At 34.2% G+C, this 24,112-nt stretch overlaps 1 protein-coding gene across 2 annotated transcripts; it reads right to left on the bottom strand.

The window, feature by feature from the left end:
* Positions 1 to 9,732: 9,732 nt before the first annotated feature.
* LOC117328280 (serum paraoxonase/arylesterase 1-like) lies at positions 9,733 to 23,664 on the bottom strand. Of its 2 annotated transcripts, none has more exons than XM_033885797.1 (10): positions 23,407 to 23,664; positions 18,560 to 18,638; positions 17,587 to 17,663; positions 17,115 to 17,170; positions 16,704 to 16,854; positions 16,121 to 16,244; positions 15,774 to 15,968; positions 12,782 to 12,860; positions 11,860 to 11,997; positions 9,733 to 10,263 (listed from the first exon to the last, which is right to left on the bottom strand). In XM_033885797.1, the coding sequence occupies exons 2-10, from the start codon at positions 18,622 to 18,624 to the stop codon at positions 10,093 to 10,095; spliced, it is 1,056 nt and encodes a 351-aa protein (XP_033741688.1). In that variant the 5' UTR covers positions 18,625 to 18,638; positions 23,407 to 23,664; the 3' UTR covers positions 9,733 to 10,092. The 2 variants fall into 2 exon arrangements, with proteins under 2 accessions (XP_033741688.1, XP_033741687.1); XM_033885796.1 differs by having other exon boundaries at positions 23,418 to 23,664.
* Positions 23,665 to 24,112: the final 448 nt, after the last annotated feature.

Genomic DNA, 24,112 nt, shown 5'->3' with positions numbered 1-24,112 from the left:
TTTGACTCCCCGAAATAACATGTAACTCTCAAGATAGAAGGAGCAATACTACGTTATGTTTTGCCCCTTAATATTTCTCAAGAAATAGTAATTTACCTACTGATTTTTTTTATATCAAGGATCGACCAGATGCCCTGCAATTGTCATGAAATTGAAGCCTGAAGAGACATCACAATTCGGATCATGACATCAGGGTTGTTTCTTTATCCTTGTCAACAAAAAATATATTGACTTCAAACAATATGTATTGCATGAAGAGGAATCAATTAGATGTATGCCATTATCATTTGCCTTGAGTTTTTTTTGCTTTTTGTTTATCTCATCCCTAAATGGCGAACATCAACAAAATTCGCTTTTAGAAATACATATTGTAGAGTGCAATCCTTCTGAACTTGATAAGTCAGTGTGGTAATATCCAAAAGGGAAACACCTCGGGTCTTTCTATGTATATTTGTACAAAGGTTCCATCAATGTTCCATTGAAACCAAAGAAGAAAACCCTCATGGTCCCAAATTGGATACCTTATTTGATTCTTTCAATAAACCTTTATACACTGAAGTTATCTGTAAGATATTCCACTGCACTGGTGCAAGCTCAATATGAATTACCTTTGCATATATATAATCAACTGAAATGTCCTATTAGTATGATGCATCATGCATGCACAAGGCCAACCACAGGTACACACAATTGTAAGCGATTAAGTAAATATCGGCCTATTGAAGTGGAAGTCTAAAGTTTCTCAGCTTCGCCAGGGTATGTAGAATGGTCATGCCTAATATATTAATACATGTATTCAAAGGAAATTGTATCATCAGCCTCAAATATAAAAACAATCGGCACCAAGAGAGGTAGGACACTAGTCTAATTAGAGAACTTACCATTACACTCAGTTTTCAACCAGTAATACATTCATTACATCTTAGCCTTAAGTGGTACGTTTTGAAAAAAATGTTTAAAAATTGTTTTCACCAGATATATCTTCATTGTATTGTTGAAGTGGATTCCTTTTCATATCATCAATGCCTAATGCTTGATAAACAGAAATATCATCATTCATCGTTTCCTCGTGTCACTTAAGGCCATCCTGTAATCCTAACTTTCGGCGTTAAGTCTTGTTGTGATAGACTCGCCAGGAGGCCCTTATCCGATTTCATTCCTATGATGTTTGGTTGTCCCGATGACAATAGCCCCGTACTTACATCACGTGAGTTGTCGGTGAATCAGAAGCTGATGGTCGTAATCCTGACATCATTTGGAAATGTGCTATTCCTTCCACGATATGCCGTTTGTATGGAATGCTACTTTATATGCTTGGAGGTATGGTCAATATCAAGACTTTTATTGTTTGAATATTTTATTTTGATTTCATGAGTTTGACCAACGTTTCTTTGGCTGCTGTCATACGATACAAAACACAAACTTTTTCCAGTTAATATATTTGCTCATTTCCCCCTGGTTTTATTAACTGTTTATGGCATTGTTAGCAGGGCATCATTGTTATGTCGTGTTTGACTGGTTTTATTGACTGTTTTATGGCATTGTTAGCAGGGCATCATTGTTATGTCGTGTTTGACTGGTTTTATTGACTGTTTTATGGCATTGTTAGCAGGGCATCATTGTTATGTCGTGTTTGACTGGTTTTATTAACTGTTTATGGCATTGTTAGCAGGGCATCATTGTTATGTCGTGTTTTACTGGTTTTATTGACTGTTGTATGGCATTGTTAGCAGGGCATCATTGTTATGTCGTGTTTGACTGGTTTTATTGACTGTTTTATGGCATTGTTAGCAGGGCATCATTGTTATGTCGTGTTTTACTGGTTTTATTGACTGTTTTATGGCATTGTTAGCAGGGCATCATTGTTATGTCGTGTTTGACTGGTTTTATTGACTGTTTTATGGCATTGTTAGCAGGGCATCATTGTTATGTCGTGTTTGACTGGTTTTATTGACTGTTTTATGGCATTGTTAGCAGGGCATCATTGTTATGTCGTGTTTGACTGGTTTTATTGACTGTTTTATGGCATTGTTAGCAGGGCATCATTGTTATGTCGTGTTTGACTGGTTTTATTGACTGTTTTATGGCATTGTTAGCAGGGCATCATTGTTATGTCGTGTTTGACTGGTTTTATTAACTGTTTATGGCATTGTTAGCAGGGCATCATTGTTATGTCGTGTTTGACTGGCTTTATGGACTGTTATATGTTAACATCGGTCGATTACCAGTACATCTTGTCAACTAATCTGGACTATTGCACAGAAACCAATTATATATTTGTATTATAGTATTTTTGATAGCGTTTGATTTTTCTTTACTATACGCATAAGCTATAGTTTGAACTATTGCAAGGCTAAAATGACTATTGCATGGTCACGTGCGAACTTTTGAAAACTTGTGACGTTTCGGAATTTGTTCACGTGCGAACTATTTAACATCTGTGACTTTTTAGAATTAGTCCTACCCTTTCAAGCGTCGAAGTCACTCAAATGTCAACACTACCAAACGACAGTCATCGCGACTTCTAGGCCAACAGGAAAGTCGATTTCCATGATTCTAAGTGTGTTTTAGTTATTATGTAATAAATAATTATTTCATGGGTGTTTGTGCCTTCGTCCTCGTGAAATAGAACATCGGTCGATTACCAGAACCTCGTGTCAAATATTCTGGACTATAGCACCGATGATATATATATATAAATGTTATCTTCCTGTCCGAGCGGTGGGGTTCAATTTCCAACTCAGGTGTTGCTGTTTTTTCACCTACCTTCAATTGTCTTTAATTAATTAATTAGCCAAAGATTGATAATCATCACAACATAGCAATTAAAATAACAACATTGAATCATTCTAATTTCGGCAATAGAAGTCAACCGTGATAGATGTAATCTGTTCGTTCTGATAATTAATCAAAGATAGGGATGGTCCCCTAATTACCCGAGGTCGAAGGTCAGTGATCGGTGCCAATAGGAGGATCAGATGTGTGCCCCCTCCGAGGTCTCCCGTCTTAGTGGGAGCGCCTAGTTGGACAGCTTGAGATTGTAGGTCATGTCAATCGTGTAAGAACACAATCATGAGGTTTAGCCAAGTTTATAGATTTCATGCCAAGTCGTCTGTCCTCGTGTCATTCTTATCTACTCAACAAACACACTGGATCAGTGCTGTGTTTTTATCTCGGGTATCGGTGGAACATACAGGAGATTTAACGACGATGAAATACAGATATATATATAGAGATATATAGAAGAGATTACAATTGATTTTAATAATTATTTAATTCATATTAACAAGTTTTCAAATATTTATGTTTCGATAAGATGTATCTCGACCTTGTGGTGGCACATAATCCTCTTTATTTTTTTCTCTCTGATACCTGGTTTACAAAGTGGTATTACTTTAAATACATGTTATACACTGTTACTTATATAAAGAGTAAAATAAAAAAGAAATAGGGTGGGGTAACTTCCTGTTTTTCTCAGTGACATCCTGTGTACAGGTGTCCCCCATAAACACTCAGTTAGGCTGGGACTAAACCAGATCACATGACCGCTTTCTGGATCACATGACCACCCCATATGTACCATAACGAAGTCCTTTATTTCAAAATGTGCTTGTTGAGATCTGCTGAGGCAGTAAGACCATTCCATACACGTATATGTACAGCGGCCCAGAGGGATCAACCAAACTTTCAATCGACAATCTTCTATAATGTTTGTAACGACCATCGTAAAATCAGGTCCACATCGACATGCCCCAACGGAAACTGGTCATCAATATATAATATTGCTCTACTCATTGTTAGATTTGGACCGAGGTAATTTTAAGATACTGATAATTGAATCGACTCGTCCTACATTGCTTTATAAGTAGTATGTTTGTAGGCTCTGTCTTAAAAATGGAACAGATATTCTCAGAATCTCACACAAAATAGTTCTCTATTCTTGAATGAGTTTTCAACAAACCAATAAATTATAAATATATCTGAAAAGATTCCTCAAAACTGTGCACCTTGCGTTATATACTGCTTCTAATGGTCTCGACAGTCCAGCAATGCGCAGACACAGCCGAATAAAGTATGGAAGTTCCTGCATAAGCTACCGAATATTGGCGTCCGTAGAAAACCTAGGCAGAGCCTAATAAAGATCGGATTAAAACTATCTGCTGGATGAAATGAATAAAACAATAGCGTCAGATCACGTAGATATCACGGCCGAAACTTGGGACGAAAAGCCTCGGAGACAATGGCGAATATTTAAAAGCAACCTCATGCTTGAGAGCAATCATTCGGGTCGTTAGTTGTCTTTGTTGCTATAAATAGCGAGTAAAACGTACACTAAATAGAGGCAGTGATCGCCATTCATGGTTACCGGGGACCTGAGTTACACAGTCTGATTACGTCAATCGTAACCTGAGAAGTTTACGCACTTGGCTAGCACATCCTGACATTGACATACCTCTCTCTGGTGGTAGTCGTTTGTTGTCTATATATAACATGGCAAAATAAGTTCCTTAGATATGTCCTAATATCATTGTCAGAACTTTCAACCAAGTCTCTTAAAATACTCCACAAACAAATATGGCTATGTCTTACTACATAAAATAAGTGTAAATGAAACGTCATCAGGTAAATATTTTGTTCAATGACTTTACATCCAGCATGTAAAATTATAGAGATAACGATGGATAATTTACACGATACGAAAGCGCGAGATCCATTATCAAAATCAACATAAAGGTATAAAATATAGAAAAAAATAAGTAAAATAAAAACGGTGGCACCCACCGACCAACTTACCTGTGTACTGTAGTAAATAGATGGAAAACATGGGCAGTGGGCGATAATTAAATCGAGGTCATCGCAGAACGAGTAAAATAATTCGTTTATTACCTACTTATAAATTAAAAAGTAAATATATGACTGGATATGAGGTAACACTCGAATTAATTTCCCTATTTCTACATCGTGTGCTACTGTATGATCACTCGAGTGTGAAGTGGGTGAGGTTAGTGATGATCGCTCGAGTGTGAAGTGGGTGGAGTTAGTGGTGACCATCTTTAAGTACAGTCAGCTACAAGATTAAACAAACTTGTACTGAACCCAAACACTATTAAACAAGACAGAATTAGAAGGTTTATCCTTACTGATTATTTCAGTTGGTTAACCATGTGTGCAACCACCGAATATTATTGCTCTATAGGCGATGATTTGTATATAACGATTTAAATTTAGCTTATCTGTGGCATATCACTTCACAGTCAAAATATTCCATAGGACGATACGAAAGGTTCAGCAAATGTATCATAAACAAAATACACATTAGTATTTGGAGATCACCTTAAATCTTTCTGTTCAGGTCACTGGTAACCCGGACCAGATGCCATGACAGGCAAGCAATACACCATACGTATTGTCTGATTATAGATGCATTATGAAATAGATATTCGTCGAAAATCGAGTTATTTACCATTCTGTTAAAATTCTGTCGGCTTCCTGCCAGTGAAAGAGGGACTTAATTAACGCATACAGTAGGTTAGAGAATCTCAGGTCTTGGCTCCGGCTCCTGCCGCATAATGGAATATCACATGCACGTCTGATGAAAGTTTTTTTAGTGTCTCACTGGCTATTTTCTGACAAGGAAGTACATCGGTTTTGGACAACGTTCTGGTAGTATATATCACAGAATTTCAGGAATACAAACAACAGAATAATAATAATGGTCTTAATTTATACTTGATAACATGTTGAGCTTTAATACTCGTCTTACACATGGTCAAGATAAGTAATAAGATATACAATATTTACAACATATAAAAGAATAATACTATAACATTAAACAAGGCACATATGGTATAAAATACAACACAATTTTGGAGCTGTCATTAAATGTAAAGGATAAAAGTACAACTACGGCAAAATTACAGATTACTCCATAAAAAGTTCTTTGCTGCTTTCTTAAAAGATAAAAGTGTTGAACAGTTTCTCACATTACTTGGTAAAAGATTCCATGTATGAGCTCCTTGATATTTAAAAGACTTTTTGAAAGTATTTGTATTGTAAGACGGTAAGTAAAAAACATTTGTGGTTGAGAATCTGGTAGACCTACAATGGACATCAGATAAGCTAGTAAAACAATTCAAATTTTGTGGAGCTAGATCGTTAAGTATCTTGTACATAAAAACAGACTGACTATATCAAATCCTTTTGCTAAAAGGCAGCCATCTTACTAATTTAAACATGTCATTAGATGGAGTTAAAAAGTCACAATTCAAAAATTATTCTGGCTGCTCTCTTCTGAAGGCGCTCCAACTTAACAATATTCTTTTTTGTACTGTTGCCCCTGACAGTAGCACAGTAGTCAATATGAGGATTGATAAAACAGTTAAAAAACGTAATACAGGAAGTCTGGCTTAAAAATGGTCTTATCTTTTTTATTTGAAAAAAAATTGACATGAGATTTTTCTACATACATTTGAGAACTGGTAATCCCAAGACATACAATCATCAACTGATACTCCTAACAGCTTTTTATGTTTTACGTTTTCTATATTTACATTGTTGATGACAATGAACCATTCGCTGGTCCAAACTTTTCATAGAACAGTTGCGAAAACTAAAATTGGAAGGTTTTGGCAACATCATAAATGGCCGGTATCTGCTAGCATAATGATATATATGATATTCAGAAAACGATATCTACGTCTGCATCTAATCTTTTAAAATAATAATTTTTATATAGAAGGTGATGACACATCCAACAGATGAATGAAACATCGTATGGGATAACAGCATTGGGTAGATAGAGTGTAGAAGTGAAACAAGCAGCTTCTCAGCAGTCACAGTGGGGATTATATTCCGTGTCTATCAGGTAGATATATTTACAGTCCGTGTGGTATTTGGCTATATTTCGTTTGTACACCTAATGTAGTATGATACTGCATTCGGTCAGTTGGATGTGTCCTAGGTAAACAGACATGGTCGCCATTGTATCGATGCGAATAACAACTTTTATTTCAAACCATCAAAATAGTAGAAAATATAACGATTAAAAACTAAATAACAATAAATAAAAATTTAAATCATTTTCAAATAATTTGTATTAGATCATTGTTTACGATGACACAAAGGCCTTTTATCATTTTGCCGGTAATACCTACTGTTCAGAGAACAGAATTGACGTCTTTGTTTCAGTATCAGAAAAATAAGTCAAAATGTAGATATAAGCATTTAACTCTTACCAAGTGCTAGTGTACAGTCGATATGAATAATATTCACAAGACAGATGAATATCCATGTCGCCATCAATTGCATTCACATTGACTGTATACTAGCAATTAGTAACAGTTCAATGCTTAGGAAGATCTTTGAGGCGAGAATTGCTTTTCAAACTTTACATCTGATAATATTGCAACTGTTATTCCGAACTTTTCACACTTTACGGCATTTGATAATGATACTATTGCAAGGTTTAATGGTCAATGGTTACTGGAAGTCCTATTTATCATCCTAAAGTTATGGGGTATACAGAAATCCTGTAATTCTGGGTTATAAAGAAATCCTGTAATTATGTAGTATGAAAAAATCCTTTTATCCTGGGGTATATAGAAATCATGTAAATATGGGGTATACAAATATCCTAAAATTCTAGGGTATATATAAATCCGGTAATCATGGGGTATATGGAAATTCTGTTATTCAGGGTATAAAACAATCATGTAAATATGGGCTATGAAGAAATCCTAGGATTCTGGGGTATATAGAAATCCGGTAATTATGGTGTATAGAGAAATTCTGTTATTCTGGGGTATATGGAAATCTTGTAATTCTCAGGTATAAAGAAATCCTGTATTTCTGAGGTATAGAAAATTAGGTAAATATGGGGTATGAAGAAATCGTATAATTCTGGGGTATATAGAAATCCTGTAATTCTAGGGTATAATGAAAATCCTGTAATTCTAGGGTATATAGAAATCCTGTAGTTGTAGGGTATATAGAAATCCTGTAATTCTAGGGTATATAGAAATCCTGTAGTTCTAGGGTATATTGAAATCCTGTAATTCTAGGGTATATAGAAATCCTGAAGTTCTAGGGTATATTGAAATCCTGTAATTCTAGGGTATAATGGAAATCCTCTTATTCTGGGGTTAAAATCTTTTTATTATATATATATTGTTTTATTAACGTAGTTTTTTTTTTATTGGAGTTACGTAATCACATCACATTACATTGTATATTGGTGTGACAGGATTTAAGACGGTCAGTGCCTGCCATAGTGTCTGTATATTGTATGTCAGTGAGTCTTTTTTTTGCGACTGTATAGGCGTCAAACGGATCGGATGAGACTTTGTGTATGTTAGTATGTACGTATATATGCATGTATGTTTGAAGGTAGGAGCATGTACGCGAGTACGAAAAGAAATAGTAATGAAAGTAAGCAATGAAGCATGAAAAATGTTGTGTATTGTATAAATAGTAAGAATTGTAAAGAGTCGATATCACAATAGACTTTGGCTAGTTTTGTTTGCCTGATAGTCACAACCTCTTGGCTCAGTGCAAAAGAAAAAAATATATTGGTGTTCAGTAATCATATGATATTATATTGTGTATAAGTGTTTGGTAATTAAACGACATTATCTTAATTGTGTTAATTATAGGTTTTGTGTAATTATTATTTTTTGTGTTTATTGAATAAATATCACACAGAAATATTTGCAGAATGAATTTTGTATCCTTAATCATCAAATGTAATTGAATAACTACAACATTATAATGATATAGGATTTGGGATACTTATTTTCCGTGTACTGTAAAAGATGGTAAAACCCTGATATATAAATCACTTGATACTAACAGGTGTAAGAAAACTCTGAACAATTTATTTCGAGTCGGGACCATACAAAAACATGTTTTATTAATCGGCGGAAATTAACTTTTTTCACTGTTGTTAATTTTTTATGTCCACAATCAGGAAACTAAACTGTATCAAATACTGATCCGATAAATATAATATATTAGTTATATACACACCAATATTAGTCCAACAAAATGTTATATAATATAATGTATATACAAACCAATATTGGTCCAATAAAAATAATTAGTTATATGCAAAAAAATATTGGTCCAATAAATGTTATATAAGTTAAATACAAACCAATATCGGTCCATAAAACTGTTATATAAGTTATATACAAACCAATACTGGTCCAATAAAATGTTATAAAAGTTATATACAAACCAACATTGGCCAAATAAAAATAATTCGTTATATACAAAACAATATTGGTCCAATACAAATAATCAGTTATATACATATGGATTGAATAGATTTTTTAAATTTTCATTGCGGCTATGAATACCAGTAGCTAGCTACATATCCCGAACAGCCGGGATATCCCGCCTATGCACCATCGTTTACCGTGTCCTTCCGCTCCGCAGTTTGCAGTAGTTTATTTATTTATTTTTTGCTTGTTATTTAAAACAAAGAGACATGAAATAACATCGAATACAATAATTTGTGTTAAATTAGATTTAATTTATGTAAATAGATTACAAAGAAAACATAATTTACGGAAATGAAACGAGGACTATTTTTCAAGCGTATTGATATTTTTCTGATGTTATGTGTGGAAAATCAGCACGAGAGACAATGTTTTCATACGGTTTTCATAGTGTATTCATGGTCATATGTTTTCACTCGGTATGTTCATATCAGCAAACCACATTAGGAATGTAAATATAAACCAATGAAAATAATATATTAGTTATTTACAAACCAATAAATATAATATATAAGTCATACAACAATTATATTTGATACATGTTAACCAACAGTCATATAAATGATAAAGAGAAAGTTAGTTACGTCACGTATTTTAGAAGTTGCTGATTGAAACTTGAATAAGTCAATCACGAGTACCTTGATGAATGGGTCCACATTCTAACGACATTTGTAACTGGTCTATTAAAATTGAGCGCATTCCTGTCTCGCACGCACATGGGCATCATTTTAAGATTATATTATACATATGAAAGTGGTATGTATATTGAAAGTTGTAAATCTAATGAAGATGTTAATATTTGATTTCGGTCGAATCAGTCTGTGTACACGAGGTCACACACTATCAGCTGTGACACCACGGTGCCAGCTATCATTTTCCCCTTGTACACAGAAGCCACGGTAGACGCCTCCAGTTCGTATCCGGAATCATAGTAAACCTCTACAGCCTCCGTAAACTTCCCGTCTGAAGTCTTCACCCTCAGTATCTGTATCAAGCAAATCTTGTTCATTAGTAATTAGTTTAAAAAACGTACATAATGTTTACGGTAAATCTGAGTATAACATCAGTTTGACTGTACATTTGTGTTTATTACATTTTCTCAGTGAAATATAATGTTAAATGGTGAAAATCAAGTGAAAATAACGATTTGATAATTGTACGCATTTTCAACAAATCAAAACACAGTATTTGGAGTGAAAATATCGCCATTAACGGAAATATTATAAAATCAAGATAAAAGATTGATCTCCCTTCATTGAATATTCTTTTACCCAAAAAATTATGAAATATCCGTCGTCTGCAATCTTCAACTTTCTGACAAATACTGTTATGTATTCAATCACTCCATCAAGTGTCATGAAATATAAATGTAAAATGACTAAATTAAGATCAATTTGAGATCTCCAATATTGTGTCATCAATTGAAATTTAACTACAATTGAAAAAAATGCCTTTACTAATAAATTTTCTCCTTCTAACCAAGGAATAATTTCTAAGAATCCGATATGTAAGGAGGCTTGCATGGACAACAAAGCAGTCTTAAGAGCTATCGTCAAATGAACACGTGTCTCGCCACGATTAATGTCCAGTCCGCCTCAATTTAGAAAGCATATCAAACGCATAATGCTATATAACACACAGGTCTTGATCTATGTAGTCAAGATTTACTTGTTGATATCTATCTCCCGGACCCGTCCGTAAACGACGACTTCAAGTCGGCCTACAATATTCACACCCACAGACATGTCACTTCACCATACTGTAATAACGTTTTCTCATTATTTCCGGAACATTCTCAGTAATGTTTCAGTGTATACAAACTATAATATATTGATCTCGGAATACTGCATTAAATAGTTGGAGCGTTCCACTTGTCGTATTTATTTTCCTCGAATCTCATATGCTATTTCTGGAGCTTATTCAGTGGAGTAATGAAAGTTATTCGGTAAGTAAATACATATAGCGACATATTTAAATTGGTATCGGTAAAGATGAGGAACATGTAATAAATAGAATATTCCTCATTTCTTTGTCAATAACAGTTATACTTCATTGAGGGGATGTAAGCTCGTGAAAAATAGTTCCCATCCTTCTCGATTGACATAACTGTTACCCATCAAGAAACAAGAAAAATCCTCTATATTGTCATGAAATTTGAAAAGGGATATTGAAAAGTAAAACAACAGATGAAGTTAAATTGTTAAATAATTTGATGCTCAAATGGCGGTGTAACTGTTGGTAGGTATTTTGCGGGAAAATTTATGGCTGAACTGCAGTGAAGGCGCGACAGAAACATGAAAAGGTCGTACATGTGAAGTTAATAGTATACAGTTATCGACCTTTTTCAAGGTGAACTGTTTTATTATGGGATATTTTACTTGTTTTAAAGCAAAACTTGCTTGTCAACATTCATTTGGAAGAAGACGGCTTCAATGTCCTTTTTCTCCATGTAGGAGCACAGGACAGTAATTGCCGTTTTCGTGGCTCTCCTTGTATATTTTGCATCATTTACGTTCAATAGTTAATATACACTTTTAAAGGTTGTACCTGTGAAGTTAGTATACACTTTTAAAGGTTGTACCTGTGAAGGTGCAGGACTTTTAGACCCGATATCGGCATAATCCATCAGATAATAGTGGATGGGATGGCAGCCTACCCAAAGGTCTCCAGTCTCGGGCTCTATTTCTATATTGTCCACAAGTGTATCTAAGAACAGGTCCTTTTCAACAGAATGATAATCTAAATTAAATTCACTTCATCAGAGCACAAAACACAACACTGTCATTGAAACACAAATACCTTTATTGAATTGATATTTAATTAATCAATCAATATATCATTTTAGAAGTATCCGAGAACTACAGCAAATTGAAATATCATACTTTCATTCGGAAGTGCTTCCCACAAAATACAAAATTTACTGTACGAGATCATATATATAACCTTTGTTTAAATTTCATTAAATGATTGACATTTCAACTTTAAATACTGGTTTTAAATAAATAGATGATAAGACGGATTTTATAACCTTGTAGTTTGACAACGTTATCACCGCGTTCGGTTCTGTGTTGACAACACGATGATCATTTTCTCACTTACTTTAGTTCTGTGTCAACAATACGACAATCCTACCTCAACGTGCTCCAGTTCCGTGCCTACAATACGACAATCCTACCTCAACGTGCTCCAGCTCCGTGCCTACAATACGACAATCCTAGTCTGTGTCTACAATACGACAATCCTATCTCAACGTGCTGCAGTTCTGTGTCTACAATACGACAATCCTATCTCAACGTGCTCCAGTTCTGTATCAACAATACGACAATCCTACCTCAACGTGCTGCAGTTCTGTGCCTACAATACGACAATCCTACCTCAACGTGCTGCAGTTCTGTGCCTACAATACGACAATCCTACCTCAACGTGCTGCAGTTCTGTGCCTACAATACGACAATCCTACCTCAACGTGCTCCAGTTCTGTACCTACAATACGACAATCCTACCTCAACGTGCTCCAGTTCTGTGCCTACAATACGATAGGACTTTAACTGTTTCCTTCCGTACTCAGACACATACAGGAACCTGCAATAAAACACACCAGTATTTCAGACCATTTGGAAGAGTGGTAGTACGTTCCAGGTGTTGTCACCAACATAATAGATTTATTGGAGGAATGCCAATGCGACTCTTACCTTTGCATTTAAACCAAATTTTCACCTTTTTATTTTCTATTAATACTTGCACTTTTAAAGTTCAAATTATTTCTATTAATAAATCATATATCATATATATATATAAACTATCTTCATCATGGAGACCCTTTCGTATATAATTCGAGCACAGTCTTACTTTTTACACCAGAGATTTAGGTTATCAAACTATCAACGACCTTTCTACATATAATTATGCCTCTGCAGAGAAATGCTAACGTGTGTATGTAATATCAGTTATAAATATGAATTGAGGACAAAATTCACAATGCCACGTTAGATTAAAATTTATTATAGTGGTAAGGGTTAAAGACTAATTTATGGAGATAAAGTGTTTGAAATAAGAAATGATATGGTAACAAGTGGATAGAACAACTTAGTCATGTCCATATTAGATTGATCGTTGTCGATTTAACCTAGTCAAGTATTATAACCAACTATACGTGATGTAGTTTTATGGTCTTGAAAGACAAAATAACCACATTCTGTAGGATTTATGTTGTAGAATGTGTTATATACGATGATACTGTAACTTTTTAAGAGATGGATATGGATTTTAATTGTGGACCTGTACAAAGTTTGTCCCTACATCAGTTATGTTTTGCGTGGTCTTCTTTATCGACTGTATCTCGATACTTATACTATACCATGCTTGTCCCTACACCAGTAAGGTATCTCGATACTTATACTATACCATGCTTGTCCCTACACCAGTAAGGTATCTCGATACTTATACTATGCCATGCTTGTCCCTACACCAGTAAGGTATCTCGATTCTTATACTATACCATGCTTGTCCCTACATCAGTAAGGTATCTCGATACTTATACTATACCATGCTTGTCCCTACACCAGTAAGGTATCTCGATATCTAAATTAAACAACGTTTGTCCCTAAATCAGAAAGGTATTTCGATATTTATATTATACAACGTTTGTCCCTACATCAGCAAGGTATCTCGATATTTATACTATACAACGTTTGTCCCTACATCAGAAAGGTATCTCGATATCTAAATCAAACAACGTTTGTCCCTACATCAGTAAGGTATCTCGATATCTATTCAATGATTTCATAGATGTTTTGCCTTGTTTTTCTTCTAGTGCAAATTATCTTAATGATGTACAATAATTTACTATTGTTTTCGTTTTACTTAGAATCAAAGAGCTGACAACAAGTGCCTGGGTTTCACTACTATGCTTTGTGAGCAGAGCGTATTATGTTAGGAATTAATCCTTGAACATTCATCTATCTAAAAGTTCCGTTAAAACTAACAGAATTATCAATCTTGATACTATTGATTTCGTCGCCTGTTGATTTATCATGACTCTGTAATATATTGAAGCTAACTTAGGATATATTACATCATCATTAAGATTCCCCCTAACTTAGGATATATTACCTCATCATTATAATTACTCCTAACCTAGGATATATTACATCATCATTAAAATTACCCCTAACCTAGGATATATTATATCATAATAAAGATTTGGTGCAAATCAAATAAAATGTGTATAAATACTGACAAGACCAAATCAATGTTGATTGGTACGCACCAGCGTAAGTGTAGACAGATTCAGTGTCTGAATGTTATTATTAATGATTCGGTGATTGAAAATGTAACAACTGAAAAACTTCTTTGTGTTACAGTAGATCATTGTTTATCTTGGAATAGCCAAATAGAAAATGTATATAAAAAACTGTCTTTTTACATTTTTCAAATGAAACGTTTAAGTCCATTCCTTAGTGAGACTTCTTGTGTGACATTTTTTAACTTTTATGTGAACTCCCATTTTAATTATTGTGTAAACATCTGGGGAAATACTTTTCAAAATAACACTGGCAGGCTAGATAAACTACTAAAAAGGGCTGCCAGGATAATCTTAAAATGTAATTTTAATACTCCATCCCGTGATATGTTTAAAAAGTTGAACTGGCTACTATTCTCCAAACGCGTTTTGTACACCAAGTCAGTTCTGATGTATAAAGTTTTACATGGCTTGGCTCCTAATTATTTGAATAATTTTAAATTTGCCTCTGCTGTCCAGTCAAGGTCTACTAGAGCATCGTCAAATAATTTATTTTACATTCCTGCTTTTAAAACAAAATGAGATCTTTGACTTACCAGGGTCCATCTACATGGAACATTTTACCAGAACATGTCAGGAATTCTATGTCACTATTATCGTTTAAACAAAATGCCAAAAGATTTTGTATTGACTCATTTTAAATTATACCAGTAATAGCTACTTTATCAAGACCCTTTCTGGCTATTACTTATATGCTCATCTGTGATATTACATGTTTTTTATGTCTATTTTGTAATATACTGTACATATTATGCTTTGTGAACTTGACCAAAAGAGAGACGAGTCTTTGACTCATTTTGTTATCAAGTTTTTAAATAAAGACTTTATTATTATTATCATTATAAGATTCCCCCTAACTTACGATATTATATCATCATAAGGATTGCCCCTAACGTAGGATATTATATCATAAGGATTCCCCCTAACTTAGGATATATTACATTATCATAAGGATTACCTCCAACTTTGGATATATTATATCATTATGAACATTCACCTTAAAGCCATAACTGCACATGCCATTTACAGGAGTTACGGGCGATTCATAAAACCACATTGTTTCCTTACATACAAATCGGTTTTGAGCATTATTCCGATGACTTAATTTCCCTATCGATATTGAGAGATAACGTATGGATTCAATTTAACTTAGTAGTAGATACAATGTTTTTTGCATGGACCTCCTTACTGACCTGTGGTCAGGTGACACATTGATGCCATTGGGCATGTGCAGTCCTCCAGTCACACTCCGGAAGTCGCTTCCGTCGTAGTAGAAAATCTCGCCATATTTCAGCATCAGAAGCAGCTCCAATCGTAGGTAATCCCGCAGTGTCGTGTATTTGGTGATATAGAAACTCCTGTTGCTGGTCATCACCAAATCGTTCATACTGTGGTCAGATTTATAGTTTGGATATTTAGTGCAATTGATTTAAAAACTCCATTTTAAAGCTTTTATTTATTTCAAAGGAATCAGTATGATCTATTTGAAAAAAGTTTCAAGCAATCAAATTCGCTAAAAGGAGAAGTTTAGGGGACTTACTCCGTTAGTTTTGGACTCGTGATTGATTCCAGGTGAAGAAGTGTCTGATTCTCCTTCAGGAACCTGAACACTTCGATGCGATCTTCAAGGGTAGCATGGTTTATTACCATCAGAGTTATCTCCTCTGAAACGGATAGTTACTTATTAGTACAAATATTATCATAAGAATCCTAGAATTAAACATGTGGCATTGGAATGAGATGAACATAGTACACGGGGAAGTTAAATACGATTAAATACACATAATAACAAAAGTTAAAAATAAAGAATTATGAATGTCAATAAGTATATAGTTTAGTAGATATCATGAAAAACGTCCTAAAATATCTTAGCACTACACGTATATCGAAGCATTATCGCAGTAAAGTCGATAACATTTCAGTATCCGCTTATGTTTCAGATTTAGTTCTGATAAATACGTTTATGACAAACAGATATTTCTCGTATACAAGCTCTAATTTGGAAAAACAAATCTGACTTAAAGAAAGTCAATCTTTATAACACATAACTATATCACAGGAATTGGTATTGCAATGGATTTGAAGTAACTGTGATGGTTTTGTTTAGGATGTGACCCCCTTACCTGTTGCACTGTCCTGCCATACAGACAATCCATGGAAAGATAAATCAGATTGGTCCAGAGAGGAACTGACAATTGGCAACTCCTTGACTTTTTGTGACGAGTTGTTAAAATCGTAAAGAAGAATTCGTCCTCGAACCCAGGAACAATATCCCTGAAATGGTTGAGAGGATAGAATTTTATCTATTGAACGATGAATGTTATCTACCATTACAATGTCAAATTCTGTACTATTAAGCACATTTTATACCTAGTAAATTGTGATGAATGTTTTCCACCATTTTTGTGTTATATACTGTAGAATATTCAACACATTGTATATCTAGTAAATGAACAATGTGTAATTGAAAGTTTAGTTTAGGCACAATAATGGTTTAATGTAGATATTTGTCAGGCGAGAGATGATTCACATACCGAGGAGATGAATGCCATGCCATTGTCTAAGACTGTGAGGTCTTCTGACCCGCCATCTGTAACATAGCTCACATCACGTAATGAGGAAATCTGCCCCTAACTTAGGGTTATTACAAGGGTTACAGGATTAGATTGACTCATGGCATTTCTGACTTTTGCGGCTTTCCATTTCCGATGTTAAACACTATTATATATACAGCTGGTATTATTTTTAATACTTTAATTGTCGGCATGATATTAATTGTTTTCTATCATAGTCCCTTATAAATGAGTAAGATTAAATAAAATTTAATATGTGTTTTTGCCGTGTCTCTTATTTCCCTCGATGAATATTTAGTTTTATACCAACATACCACCAAACCGTGACCATAGATCAGCTACGAACCTATGCTTACTAACAATAATAACTAATCACAAGAGTACTCGTAGATCAATCACTGTTTAGAAAAAAAAAGTTGTCATGCAAACAAACCTGCGCCTTCAAGATGTCGACAGGGGCCGGGGCGGTGATGAAGTATTGTCTTCGTTTTGTGGTAGTCCATGAAAAACCTATAATTAAGATTTAACTGGTTCGAAGATACTATAAGCAGCATATTTTAGCTGGTATCGAAGAGATCGATTTTTTTAAACATATACCAGATGTTTCGCTAAGGTAAGTGTCTTCATTTACAGCATCTGTCAAATTAATCTAGGTCAAACCAAGGGAATATTGTTTTTACAGCATCTGTCATATCAATCTAGGTCAAACCAAGGAAATACTGTTTTTACAGCATCTATCATATTAATCTAGGCCAAACCAAGGAAAATATTGTTTTTACAGCATCTATCATATTAATCTAGGTCAAACCAAGGAAATATCGTTTTTACAGCATCTGTCATATTTATCTAGGTCAAACCAAGGAAATATTGTTTTGACAAAATGAGCCAAAATGACAATGTTAATTATATCGTATACATACCATGACATACACGAAAATAACGGGAGATATATCAGGAAGTTTACACCATGATCACAGGAGTATAACCACCACGATTACACCACGACCACAGGAGACTTACAATCACGATTACACCACGATCACAGGAGACTTACAATCACGATTACAACACGACCACAGGAGACTTACAATCACGATTACACCACGACCCCAGGAGACTTACAATCACGATTACACCACGACTACAGGAGACTTACAATCACGATTACACCACGACCACAGGAGACTTACAATCACGATTACACCACGACCATAGGAGACTTACAATCACGATTACACCACGATCACAGGAGACTTACAATCACGATTACACCACGACCATAGGAGACTTACAATCACGATTACACCACGACCATAGGAGACTTACAATCACGATTACACCACGACCATAGGAGACTTACCACGAAAATCACAGGGGATTTACCACAAAGGTCACTGCAGACTTACCAGTAACGCACAGCTTGCTGTACTACTAACGCCACCACCGCTGTCAAAACGAACCTCCGCAGCATGATCTAGCAAATAACTACAACACAAAATAGAGCTGGTCAGTAAACATCCTTGGAATCATGGAACTCCACAGAACATATATGTAGGCACTGTACTTAAGGAAACTGAAGGCAAGGAAACAAAACACTTTATTATTATTTCTATTAAAGATTTGTAAAACATAAAGGGTTTTAGGTGTCAAAGAGTAACAAAAACAAACAAAAAACATTTGTTCAGGCATATATGAAGTTACTCTTCATGGTTTTTGCCTTCAAACATGTTCCGCTTATACAGCAGGTCATTGTTTTAATGACCTCATTGTTGTGATATATTGTTTTTGTTTGTTTCTATAAAGAAGAGAAAAACGTCAAAAGGAACATTTCATTTCAACAAATTTTATTTCTCAAAGAAGATATTTCTGAAAGAAAAAGGATTGAACAACAGGCATAGCCTATGTAAGTTCTCTCCATTTAGTAACAATGAGTATATACATGTTAACATCATTCATATAATATATAATATAGTGAGATATCAGTTAAGTAGGGACAACTCTGAATCGAGTATAATTAGTCGATTTTATTTAATATATTTCATCCAGTTTATTTTTATAGAAAATTTTAAAATCCTGTAACCAAAACAGGATTCCCTCCGCCTGTGGGATACCGACCAGTAAAGTCCATAACAGCTAGGTAGCTGCTGGTCATCCACCCATAAGCTTTGGGGACCAGTCATGGATACAACATTCTGATTTTTAATTTGATAATGACAGTTAAGAAAGGCAAAATTAGTTAGATAATATATTTAGTGGATTCCGTAAGGTTGCATAGTTGGAGAGTGATTACTTGAATTTGATAGAAGTATGATTGAGAAATGATTATAAGAAAAATAATTAATATAGGGCACGACTATGAGCAATAGAAATATGTAAGCAGTAAATATGCAACCAATTTTAATCCACTAATTAATAAGGTTGTCCATACTATATTTCATCTAGTAAGTGTACTAATTCATAACATTCATACTATCATAATTATAATATAAAATAGAATAATATACGTCCATCGGATGGGGGGGGGGGGGGGGGGGGGGGCGCATGTAGTAAATAACTATAACTATATACTTGCTTGCAGGATAAATGTATATATATGGATGAAAGACGAGTATTTTCAATTTTAGGGTTCAGAATCTATTAGTATCTCTGATATATTCAGTAGTAGCTTCAAAGATAGATAAATTAGTTTGATGATCACACTCACCACAGCCTGATAAGAGTATGTCAAGGCTAAAGTGACTGTGATCTACATCAAACAATTTTTCTTTAAGGATATCTCGAGGTTCACTGTAGTTCCTACAACTTAGAAAAAAGTGAAAAACAGTTTCATATTCATTCCCACATGTACATGATGGTGAATCAATAAGATGATCTCTGTAAAGATCAGAGTTTATATTGCTAGACGAGTTTCGAAGCTGACAGAGTAAGATATTATATTTTCTATTACCTGCATTAATATAAGCAGGGCTTCGAGCAATGTCAAGTGGTATATCCCTTACTGTGTTCGATAAAATTTGTTTAAATTGGTACAGCGATGTGATATTTGTCAAGTCAACCCTTGCTGCAAGTTTATTATAGTCATTAAGTGTTGCTGGAATAAAGCTTTTGGCATATATATTTGTTCTACTCATAGGAGTAGTGAAGACTCTTTGATTTCGTAACATGTACAAGTCATTCATATTGTTATAGTGTGGTTCTACTAATTCATTTAAATAATTTGGGGCAGTGCCTGTAAGAATTTTATAAAGAAGAATAAGTCTATGTTTTTTCCTCCTTGCAGCAAGAGTGTCCCAACCAAGTTCATTATATAATTTATAATGTGAGGTTCCTCTACGCAGTCCGGTAATGGTTCGAGCCGCTTCTAATTGAATAGATTCAAGTAGAGTAGCCTCTTGCTGAGTACAATTATCAAAAATGATATCACCATATTCCAATATAGGCCGAATATAGGCTGTATATATAGTGTTAAGTGTTTTACGGCTCATTTTATATTTTACAGATTTCAATAAGTTTATACATTTATAAGCTTTTGTATAAATATAGTTAATATGGTGATGCCATTTACCATCTTGCGATAAGAATACTCCAAGATGCTTATGATTTGGCACATTTGATATTGTTTCATTTTGAAATATGATATCTGGACATATTATATCCCTTTTCCTGCTAAAGGTTACTGATTCTGTCTTAGAAGGATTGAATTTAATATCCCACTTTTTGGACCATATATTTATGTTTTCGAGATCACTAGCTAGACTATTAGCTGCATCAAGTGAATTGGTTTGTATTACCTTAGAAATTGAAGTATCATCAGCAAATAGCCGTTTCTCATTTGTTATACATTCAACAATATCATTTATATAAATTAGAAACAGAAAAGGACCGAGGACTGATCCCTGGGGGACACCGGCACTTACCTGTCTATACGTGGAGCTGTAACCTTCTGTCATCACTCTATGTTTACGATTACTTAGATAACTCTTGAACCAATTAAGTAACTTACCTTTAATGCCATACATTTCAAGTTTAAATAACAAACCAGGATGCCAGACACGATCAAACGCTTTGCTCACATCACAAAATATTGACCTAATTTCCATTCCTTTATCAAGTTTGTTTATAATTGTATCATACATGGATAATAACTGATAAACAGTTGAGTCACCTGGAATGAACCCAGACTGGTATTTTGTTAATAATTCAAACTCTAATAAATGATTATATAAATGTTTGAAAATTATTTTTTCTAATATTTTACTGAAACAGGAAGTGATAGAAATTGGGCGATAGTTTGAAACATCATTTTTATCACCTTTGCCTTTATATATAGCATTAATATTAGCCAATTTCCAAGACAGAGGAACAGAACCAGTTGACATGGTTTTATTAAATAACATAGTGAGCGGAGTTACTATAGATGGTGTAAGGAGTTTTATAACTTTAGGTATCATTTCACCAGGCCCTGCAGGCTTCCTAGCATTAAGAACTGAAAGTTGATCTCTCACATCCTGTTCATGAAATAAAATGTTGTTAAGTATATTTGGAGACTCAGGAACAGGCGGCAAAGGATCAATATTATCAGAAGATGTAGAAATAGATGTAAAATAGTCAACAAGGCATTCAGCTTTATCAAATGGGTGAAACAGAGATGTGTTATTGTAGTTTAATGGTGGAATGGTAATTGATTTGTTGTTGATTTTAAGAATAGATTTAGCAGTTTTCCACCATTTTGAGGATAAGAGATTTGAGTCATTCAGAGAGTTTTCTAACTTTTCAATGTATAAGGATTTAGAATCACGTATCAATCTGATAGTTTCATTTCTTATATTTCTGAAGCTGGCCCAGTGATTTGGACTATTGGTATGAAGTGCTTTTTTATGGATTCTATTCCTCTGTCTTAACTTTAGCCTTATCTCGTTCGACATCCATGGCTTATCATTAGGACGGATAATAATTTTTTTCCTTGGTATACAGTCATCTACAGCTTTGTTAATAGTATCAACAAGTATAGTGTTAAGATCATCAACATCCTGCTCATCACTTATACTTACCCAGTTCATATCATCAAGTATTTGGTTCATTTTAATGACATCAGCATCATTATATTCTAGAACATATTTACTGTATGCATGTTGTTTAAATATAGAGTAGGCAATGCTAAAATTGATCACAGAATGGTCACTACATATTGGAGGAGTAACACTTACATTTCTCACAATATTGTCATTGTTGGAGAAGATAACATCAATTGAGGTAGAAGAATCTGGAGTTATTCTTGTAGGATCTTTTACATAACTAGACATACCATATTTTACAAGAAGTCTCCTTAAGCGAGAGTTTGGTTGGATATTGCTCATATTTACATTTATGTCACCTGTAATAATTATGTCTGCATTTGATTGTCTAGAATTGTCAGTTACATAATGTAGGGAGTTATCGAGTCTGTTCCAATAGTCAATGTTACTGTCAGGAGGTCTATATATGCAACCTAATAAGGTTTTATTATTACCAACAGTTATTTCTGACCATAATAATTCTAAATCAGGCACCTCAAGATCCAGTCTTCTCCTCATACTGATGTTATCTTTATAATAAATTATAATGCCTCCCCCAGGTCGCAGACAACGGTCCTTTCTGAAATGTTGTTTAGAAAAATATTCAATTAACAACTCATTATCAGGTATAGTGTCATTAAGATGACTTTCAGTTAAACATACTATGTCTTTGTCACTCAATTCAGCTTCAACTATATCTAGTTTATTTCTAACTGAACGGATATTTACATGACCAATATCAAGACTGCATAGAGGACCTGGATTGTTTTCAATATCCATACTCTTAATAATTATAATCAATAAAAATAAAAGCGAGAAATGATCATTTGAGTACATTGGGTAGATACCTATAATTATAGAGCACGAGACATTGGTTCTGTTAATATTGTAAACAATAGCTACGCCAGAGAATTTGCAACTGCCGAGAGGTACACACCATACTAGTGACCATATACTCTTAGTATACATCACAAGGGTAAATATATTATCCGTTATCAAACTGATACAATTTAACTATAAACAGCATGGGGTACCAAACTACAGTTGCATTATAACTAATGCTCGTCCTAAAATACGAACTTTTAAAGTAGCATACATTCTTGTTCGTAGGGCCAAGATGTTGTTGCTGGGGGATATCCGATAGACATATATTTTGTAACGATAAACACAATACAGATAAGACAAACATAACTATATACATCAATGTTACCGCAATAAGGCTTGCTAGGAACAGGGAATTCAGAATACCACCAATATTAATGTCCGTGGTCAGACACAAGAAAACACCACATGGAAGTAGAGAGGTACTCTACGTAAATCAAAATCTTGAAATAATAGACAGCAGGTACAGTTCAATTAAAACATCTGGGGGATGTAGATCACTTGTATAATATAAATAAGAAAAACGGTATTATTGTTCCGGATTTGTGGATACATTACTCCTCACTTATTCATGATACAATATTGTCTTTCATATGCATGAGCATGCTAGAAATACAAAAATACAAAAAGAAGTAATAAACAGAAAAATATTAAGGGGAAAAAGTATAAATACTTCCTCGTTAAGTCAGTAACAACATGTATAATCAGGGATCGTGGGACATGCGTCACGATATCCATAAGACCAGAGGAGTGATCTCCCTTATACTAAATTTGCATTACGGTGTATCAGTACATGGCATCAGAGATTTCTTACATATGTGTACGTAGCAGACTAACTTTTAATCTTAGAACATCCAAAACAACACTGTGTTACTTTAATAAATAAAAGTATATAGTAAATACTGTAGTAGAGACTTGATCGTATTTTTTTCAACTAAATACACTGTAAATATGTAGGCCGATGCCTATAGCATACGATATACTGATTATGTATATATGACAAGTGGACATAATAAGAATAGG

This window comes from Pecten maximus, chromosome 5 (assembly GCF_902652985.1).
Source record: "Pecten maximus chromosome 5, xPecMax1.1, whole genome shotgun sequence".
Taxonomy (NCBI): Eukaryota; Metazoa; Mollusca; class Bivalvia; order Pectinida; family Pectinidae; genus Pecten; species Pecten maximus.
The sequence above is the reverse complement of the archived record's forward strand: the minus strand, read 5'-3'. Positions and strand labels throughout refer to the sequence as shown.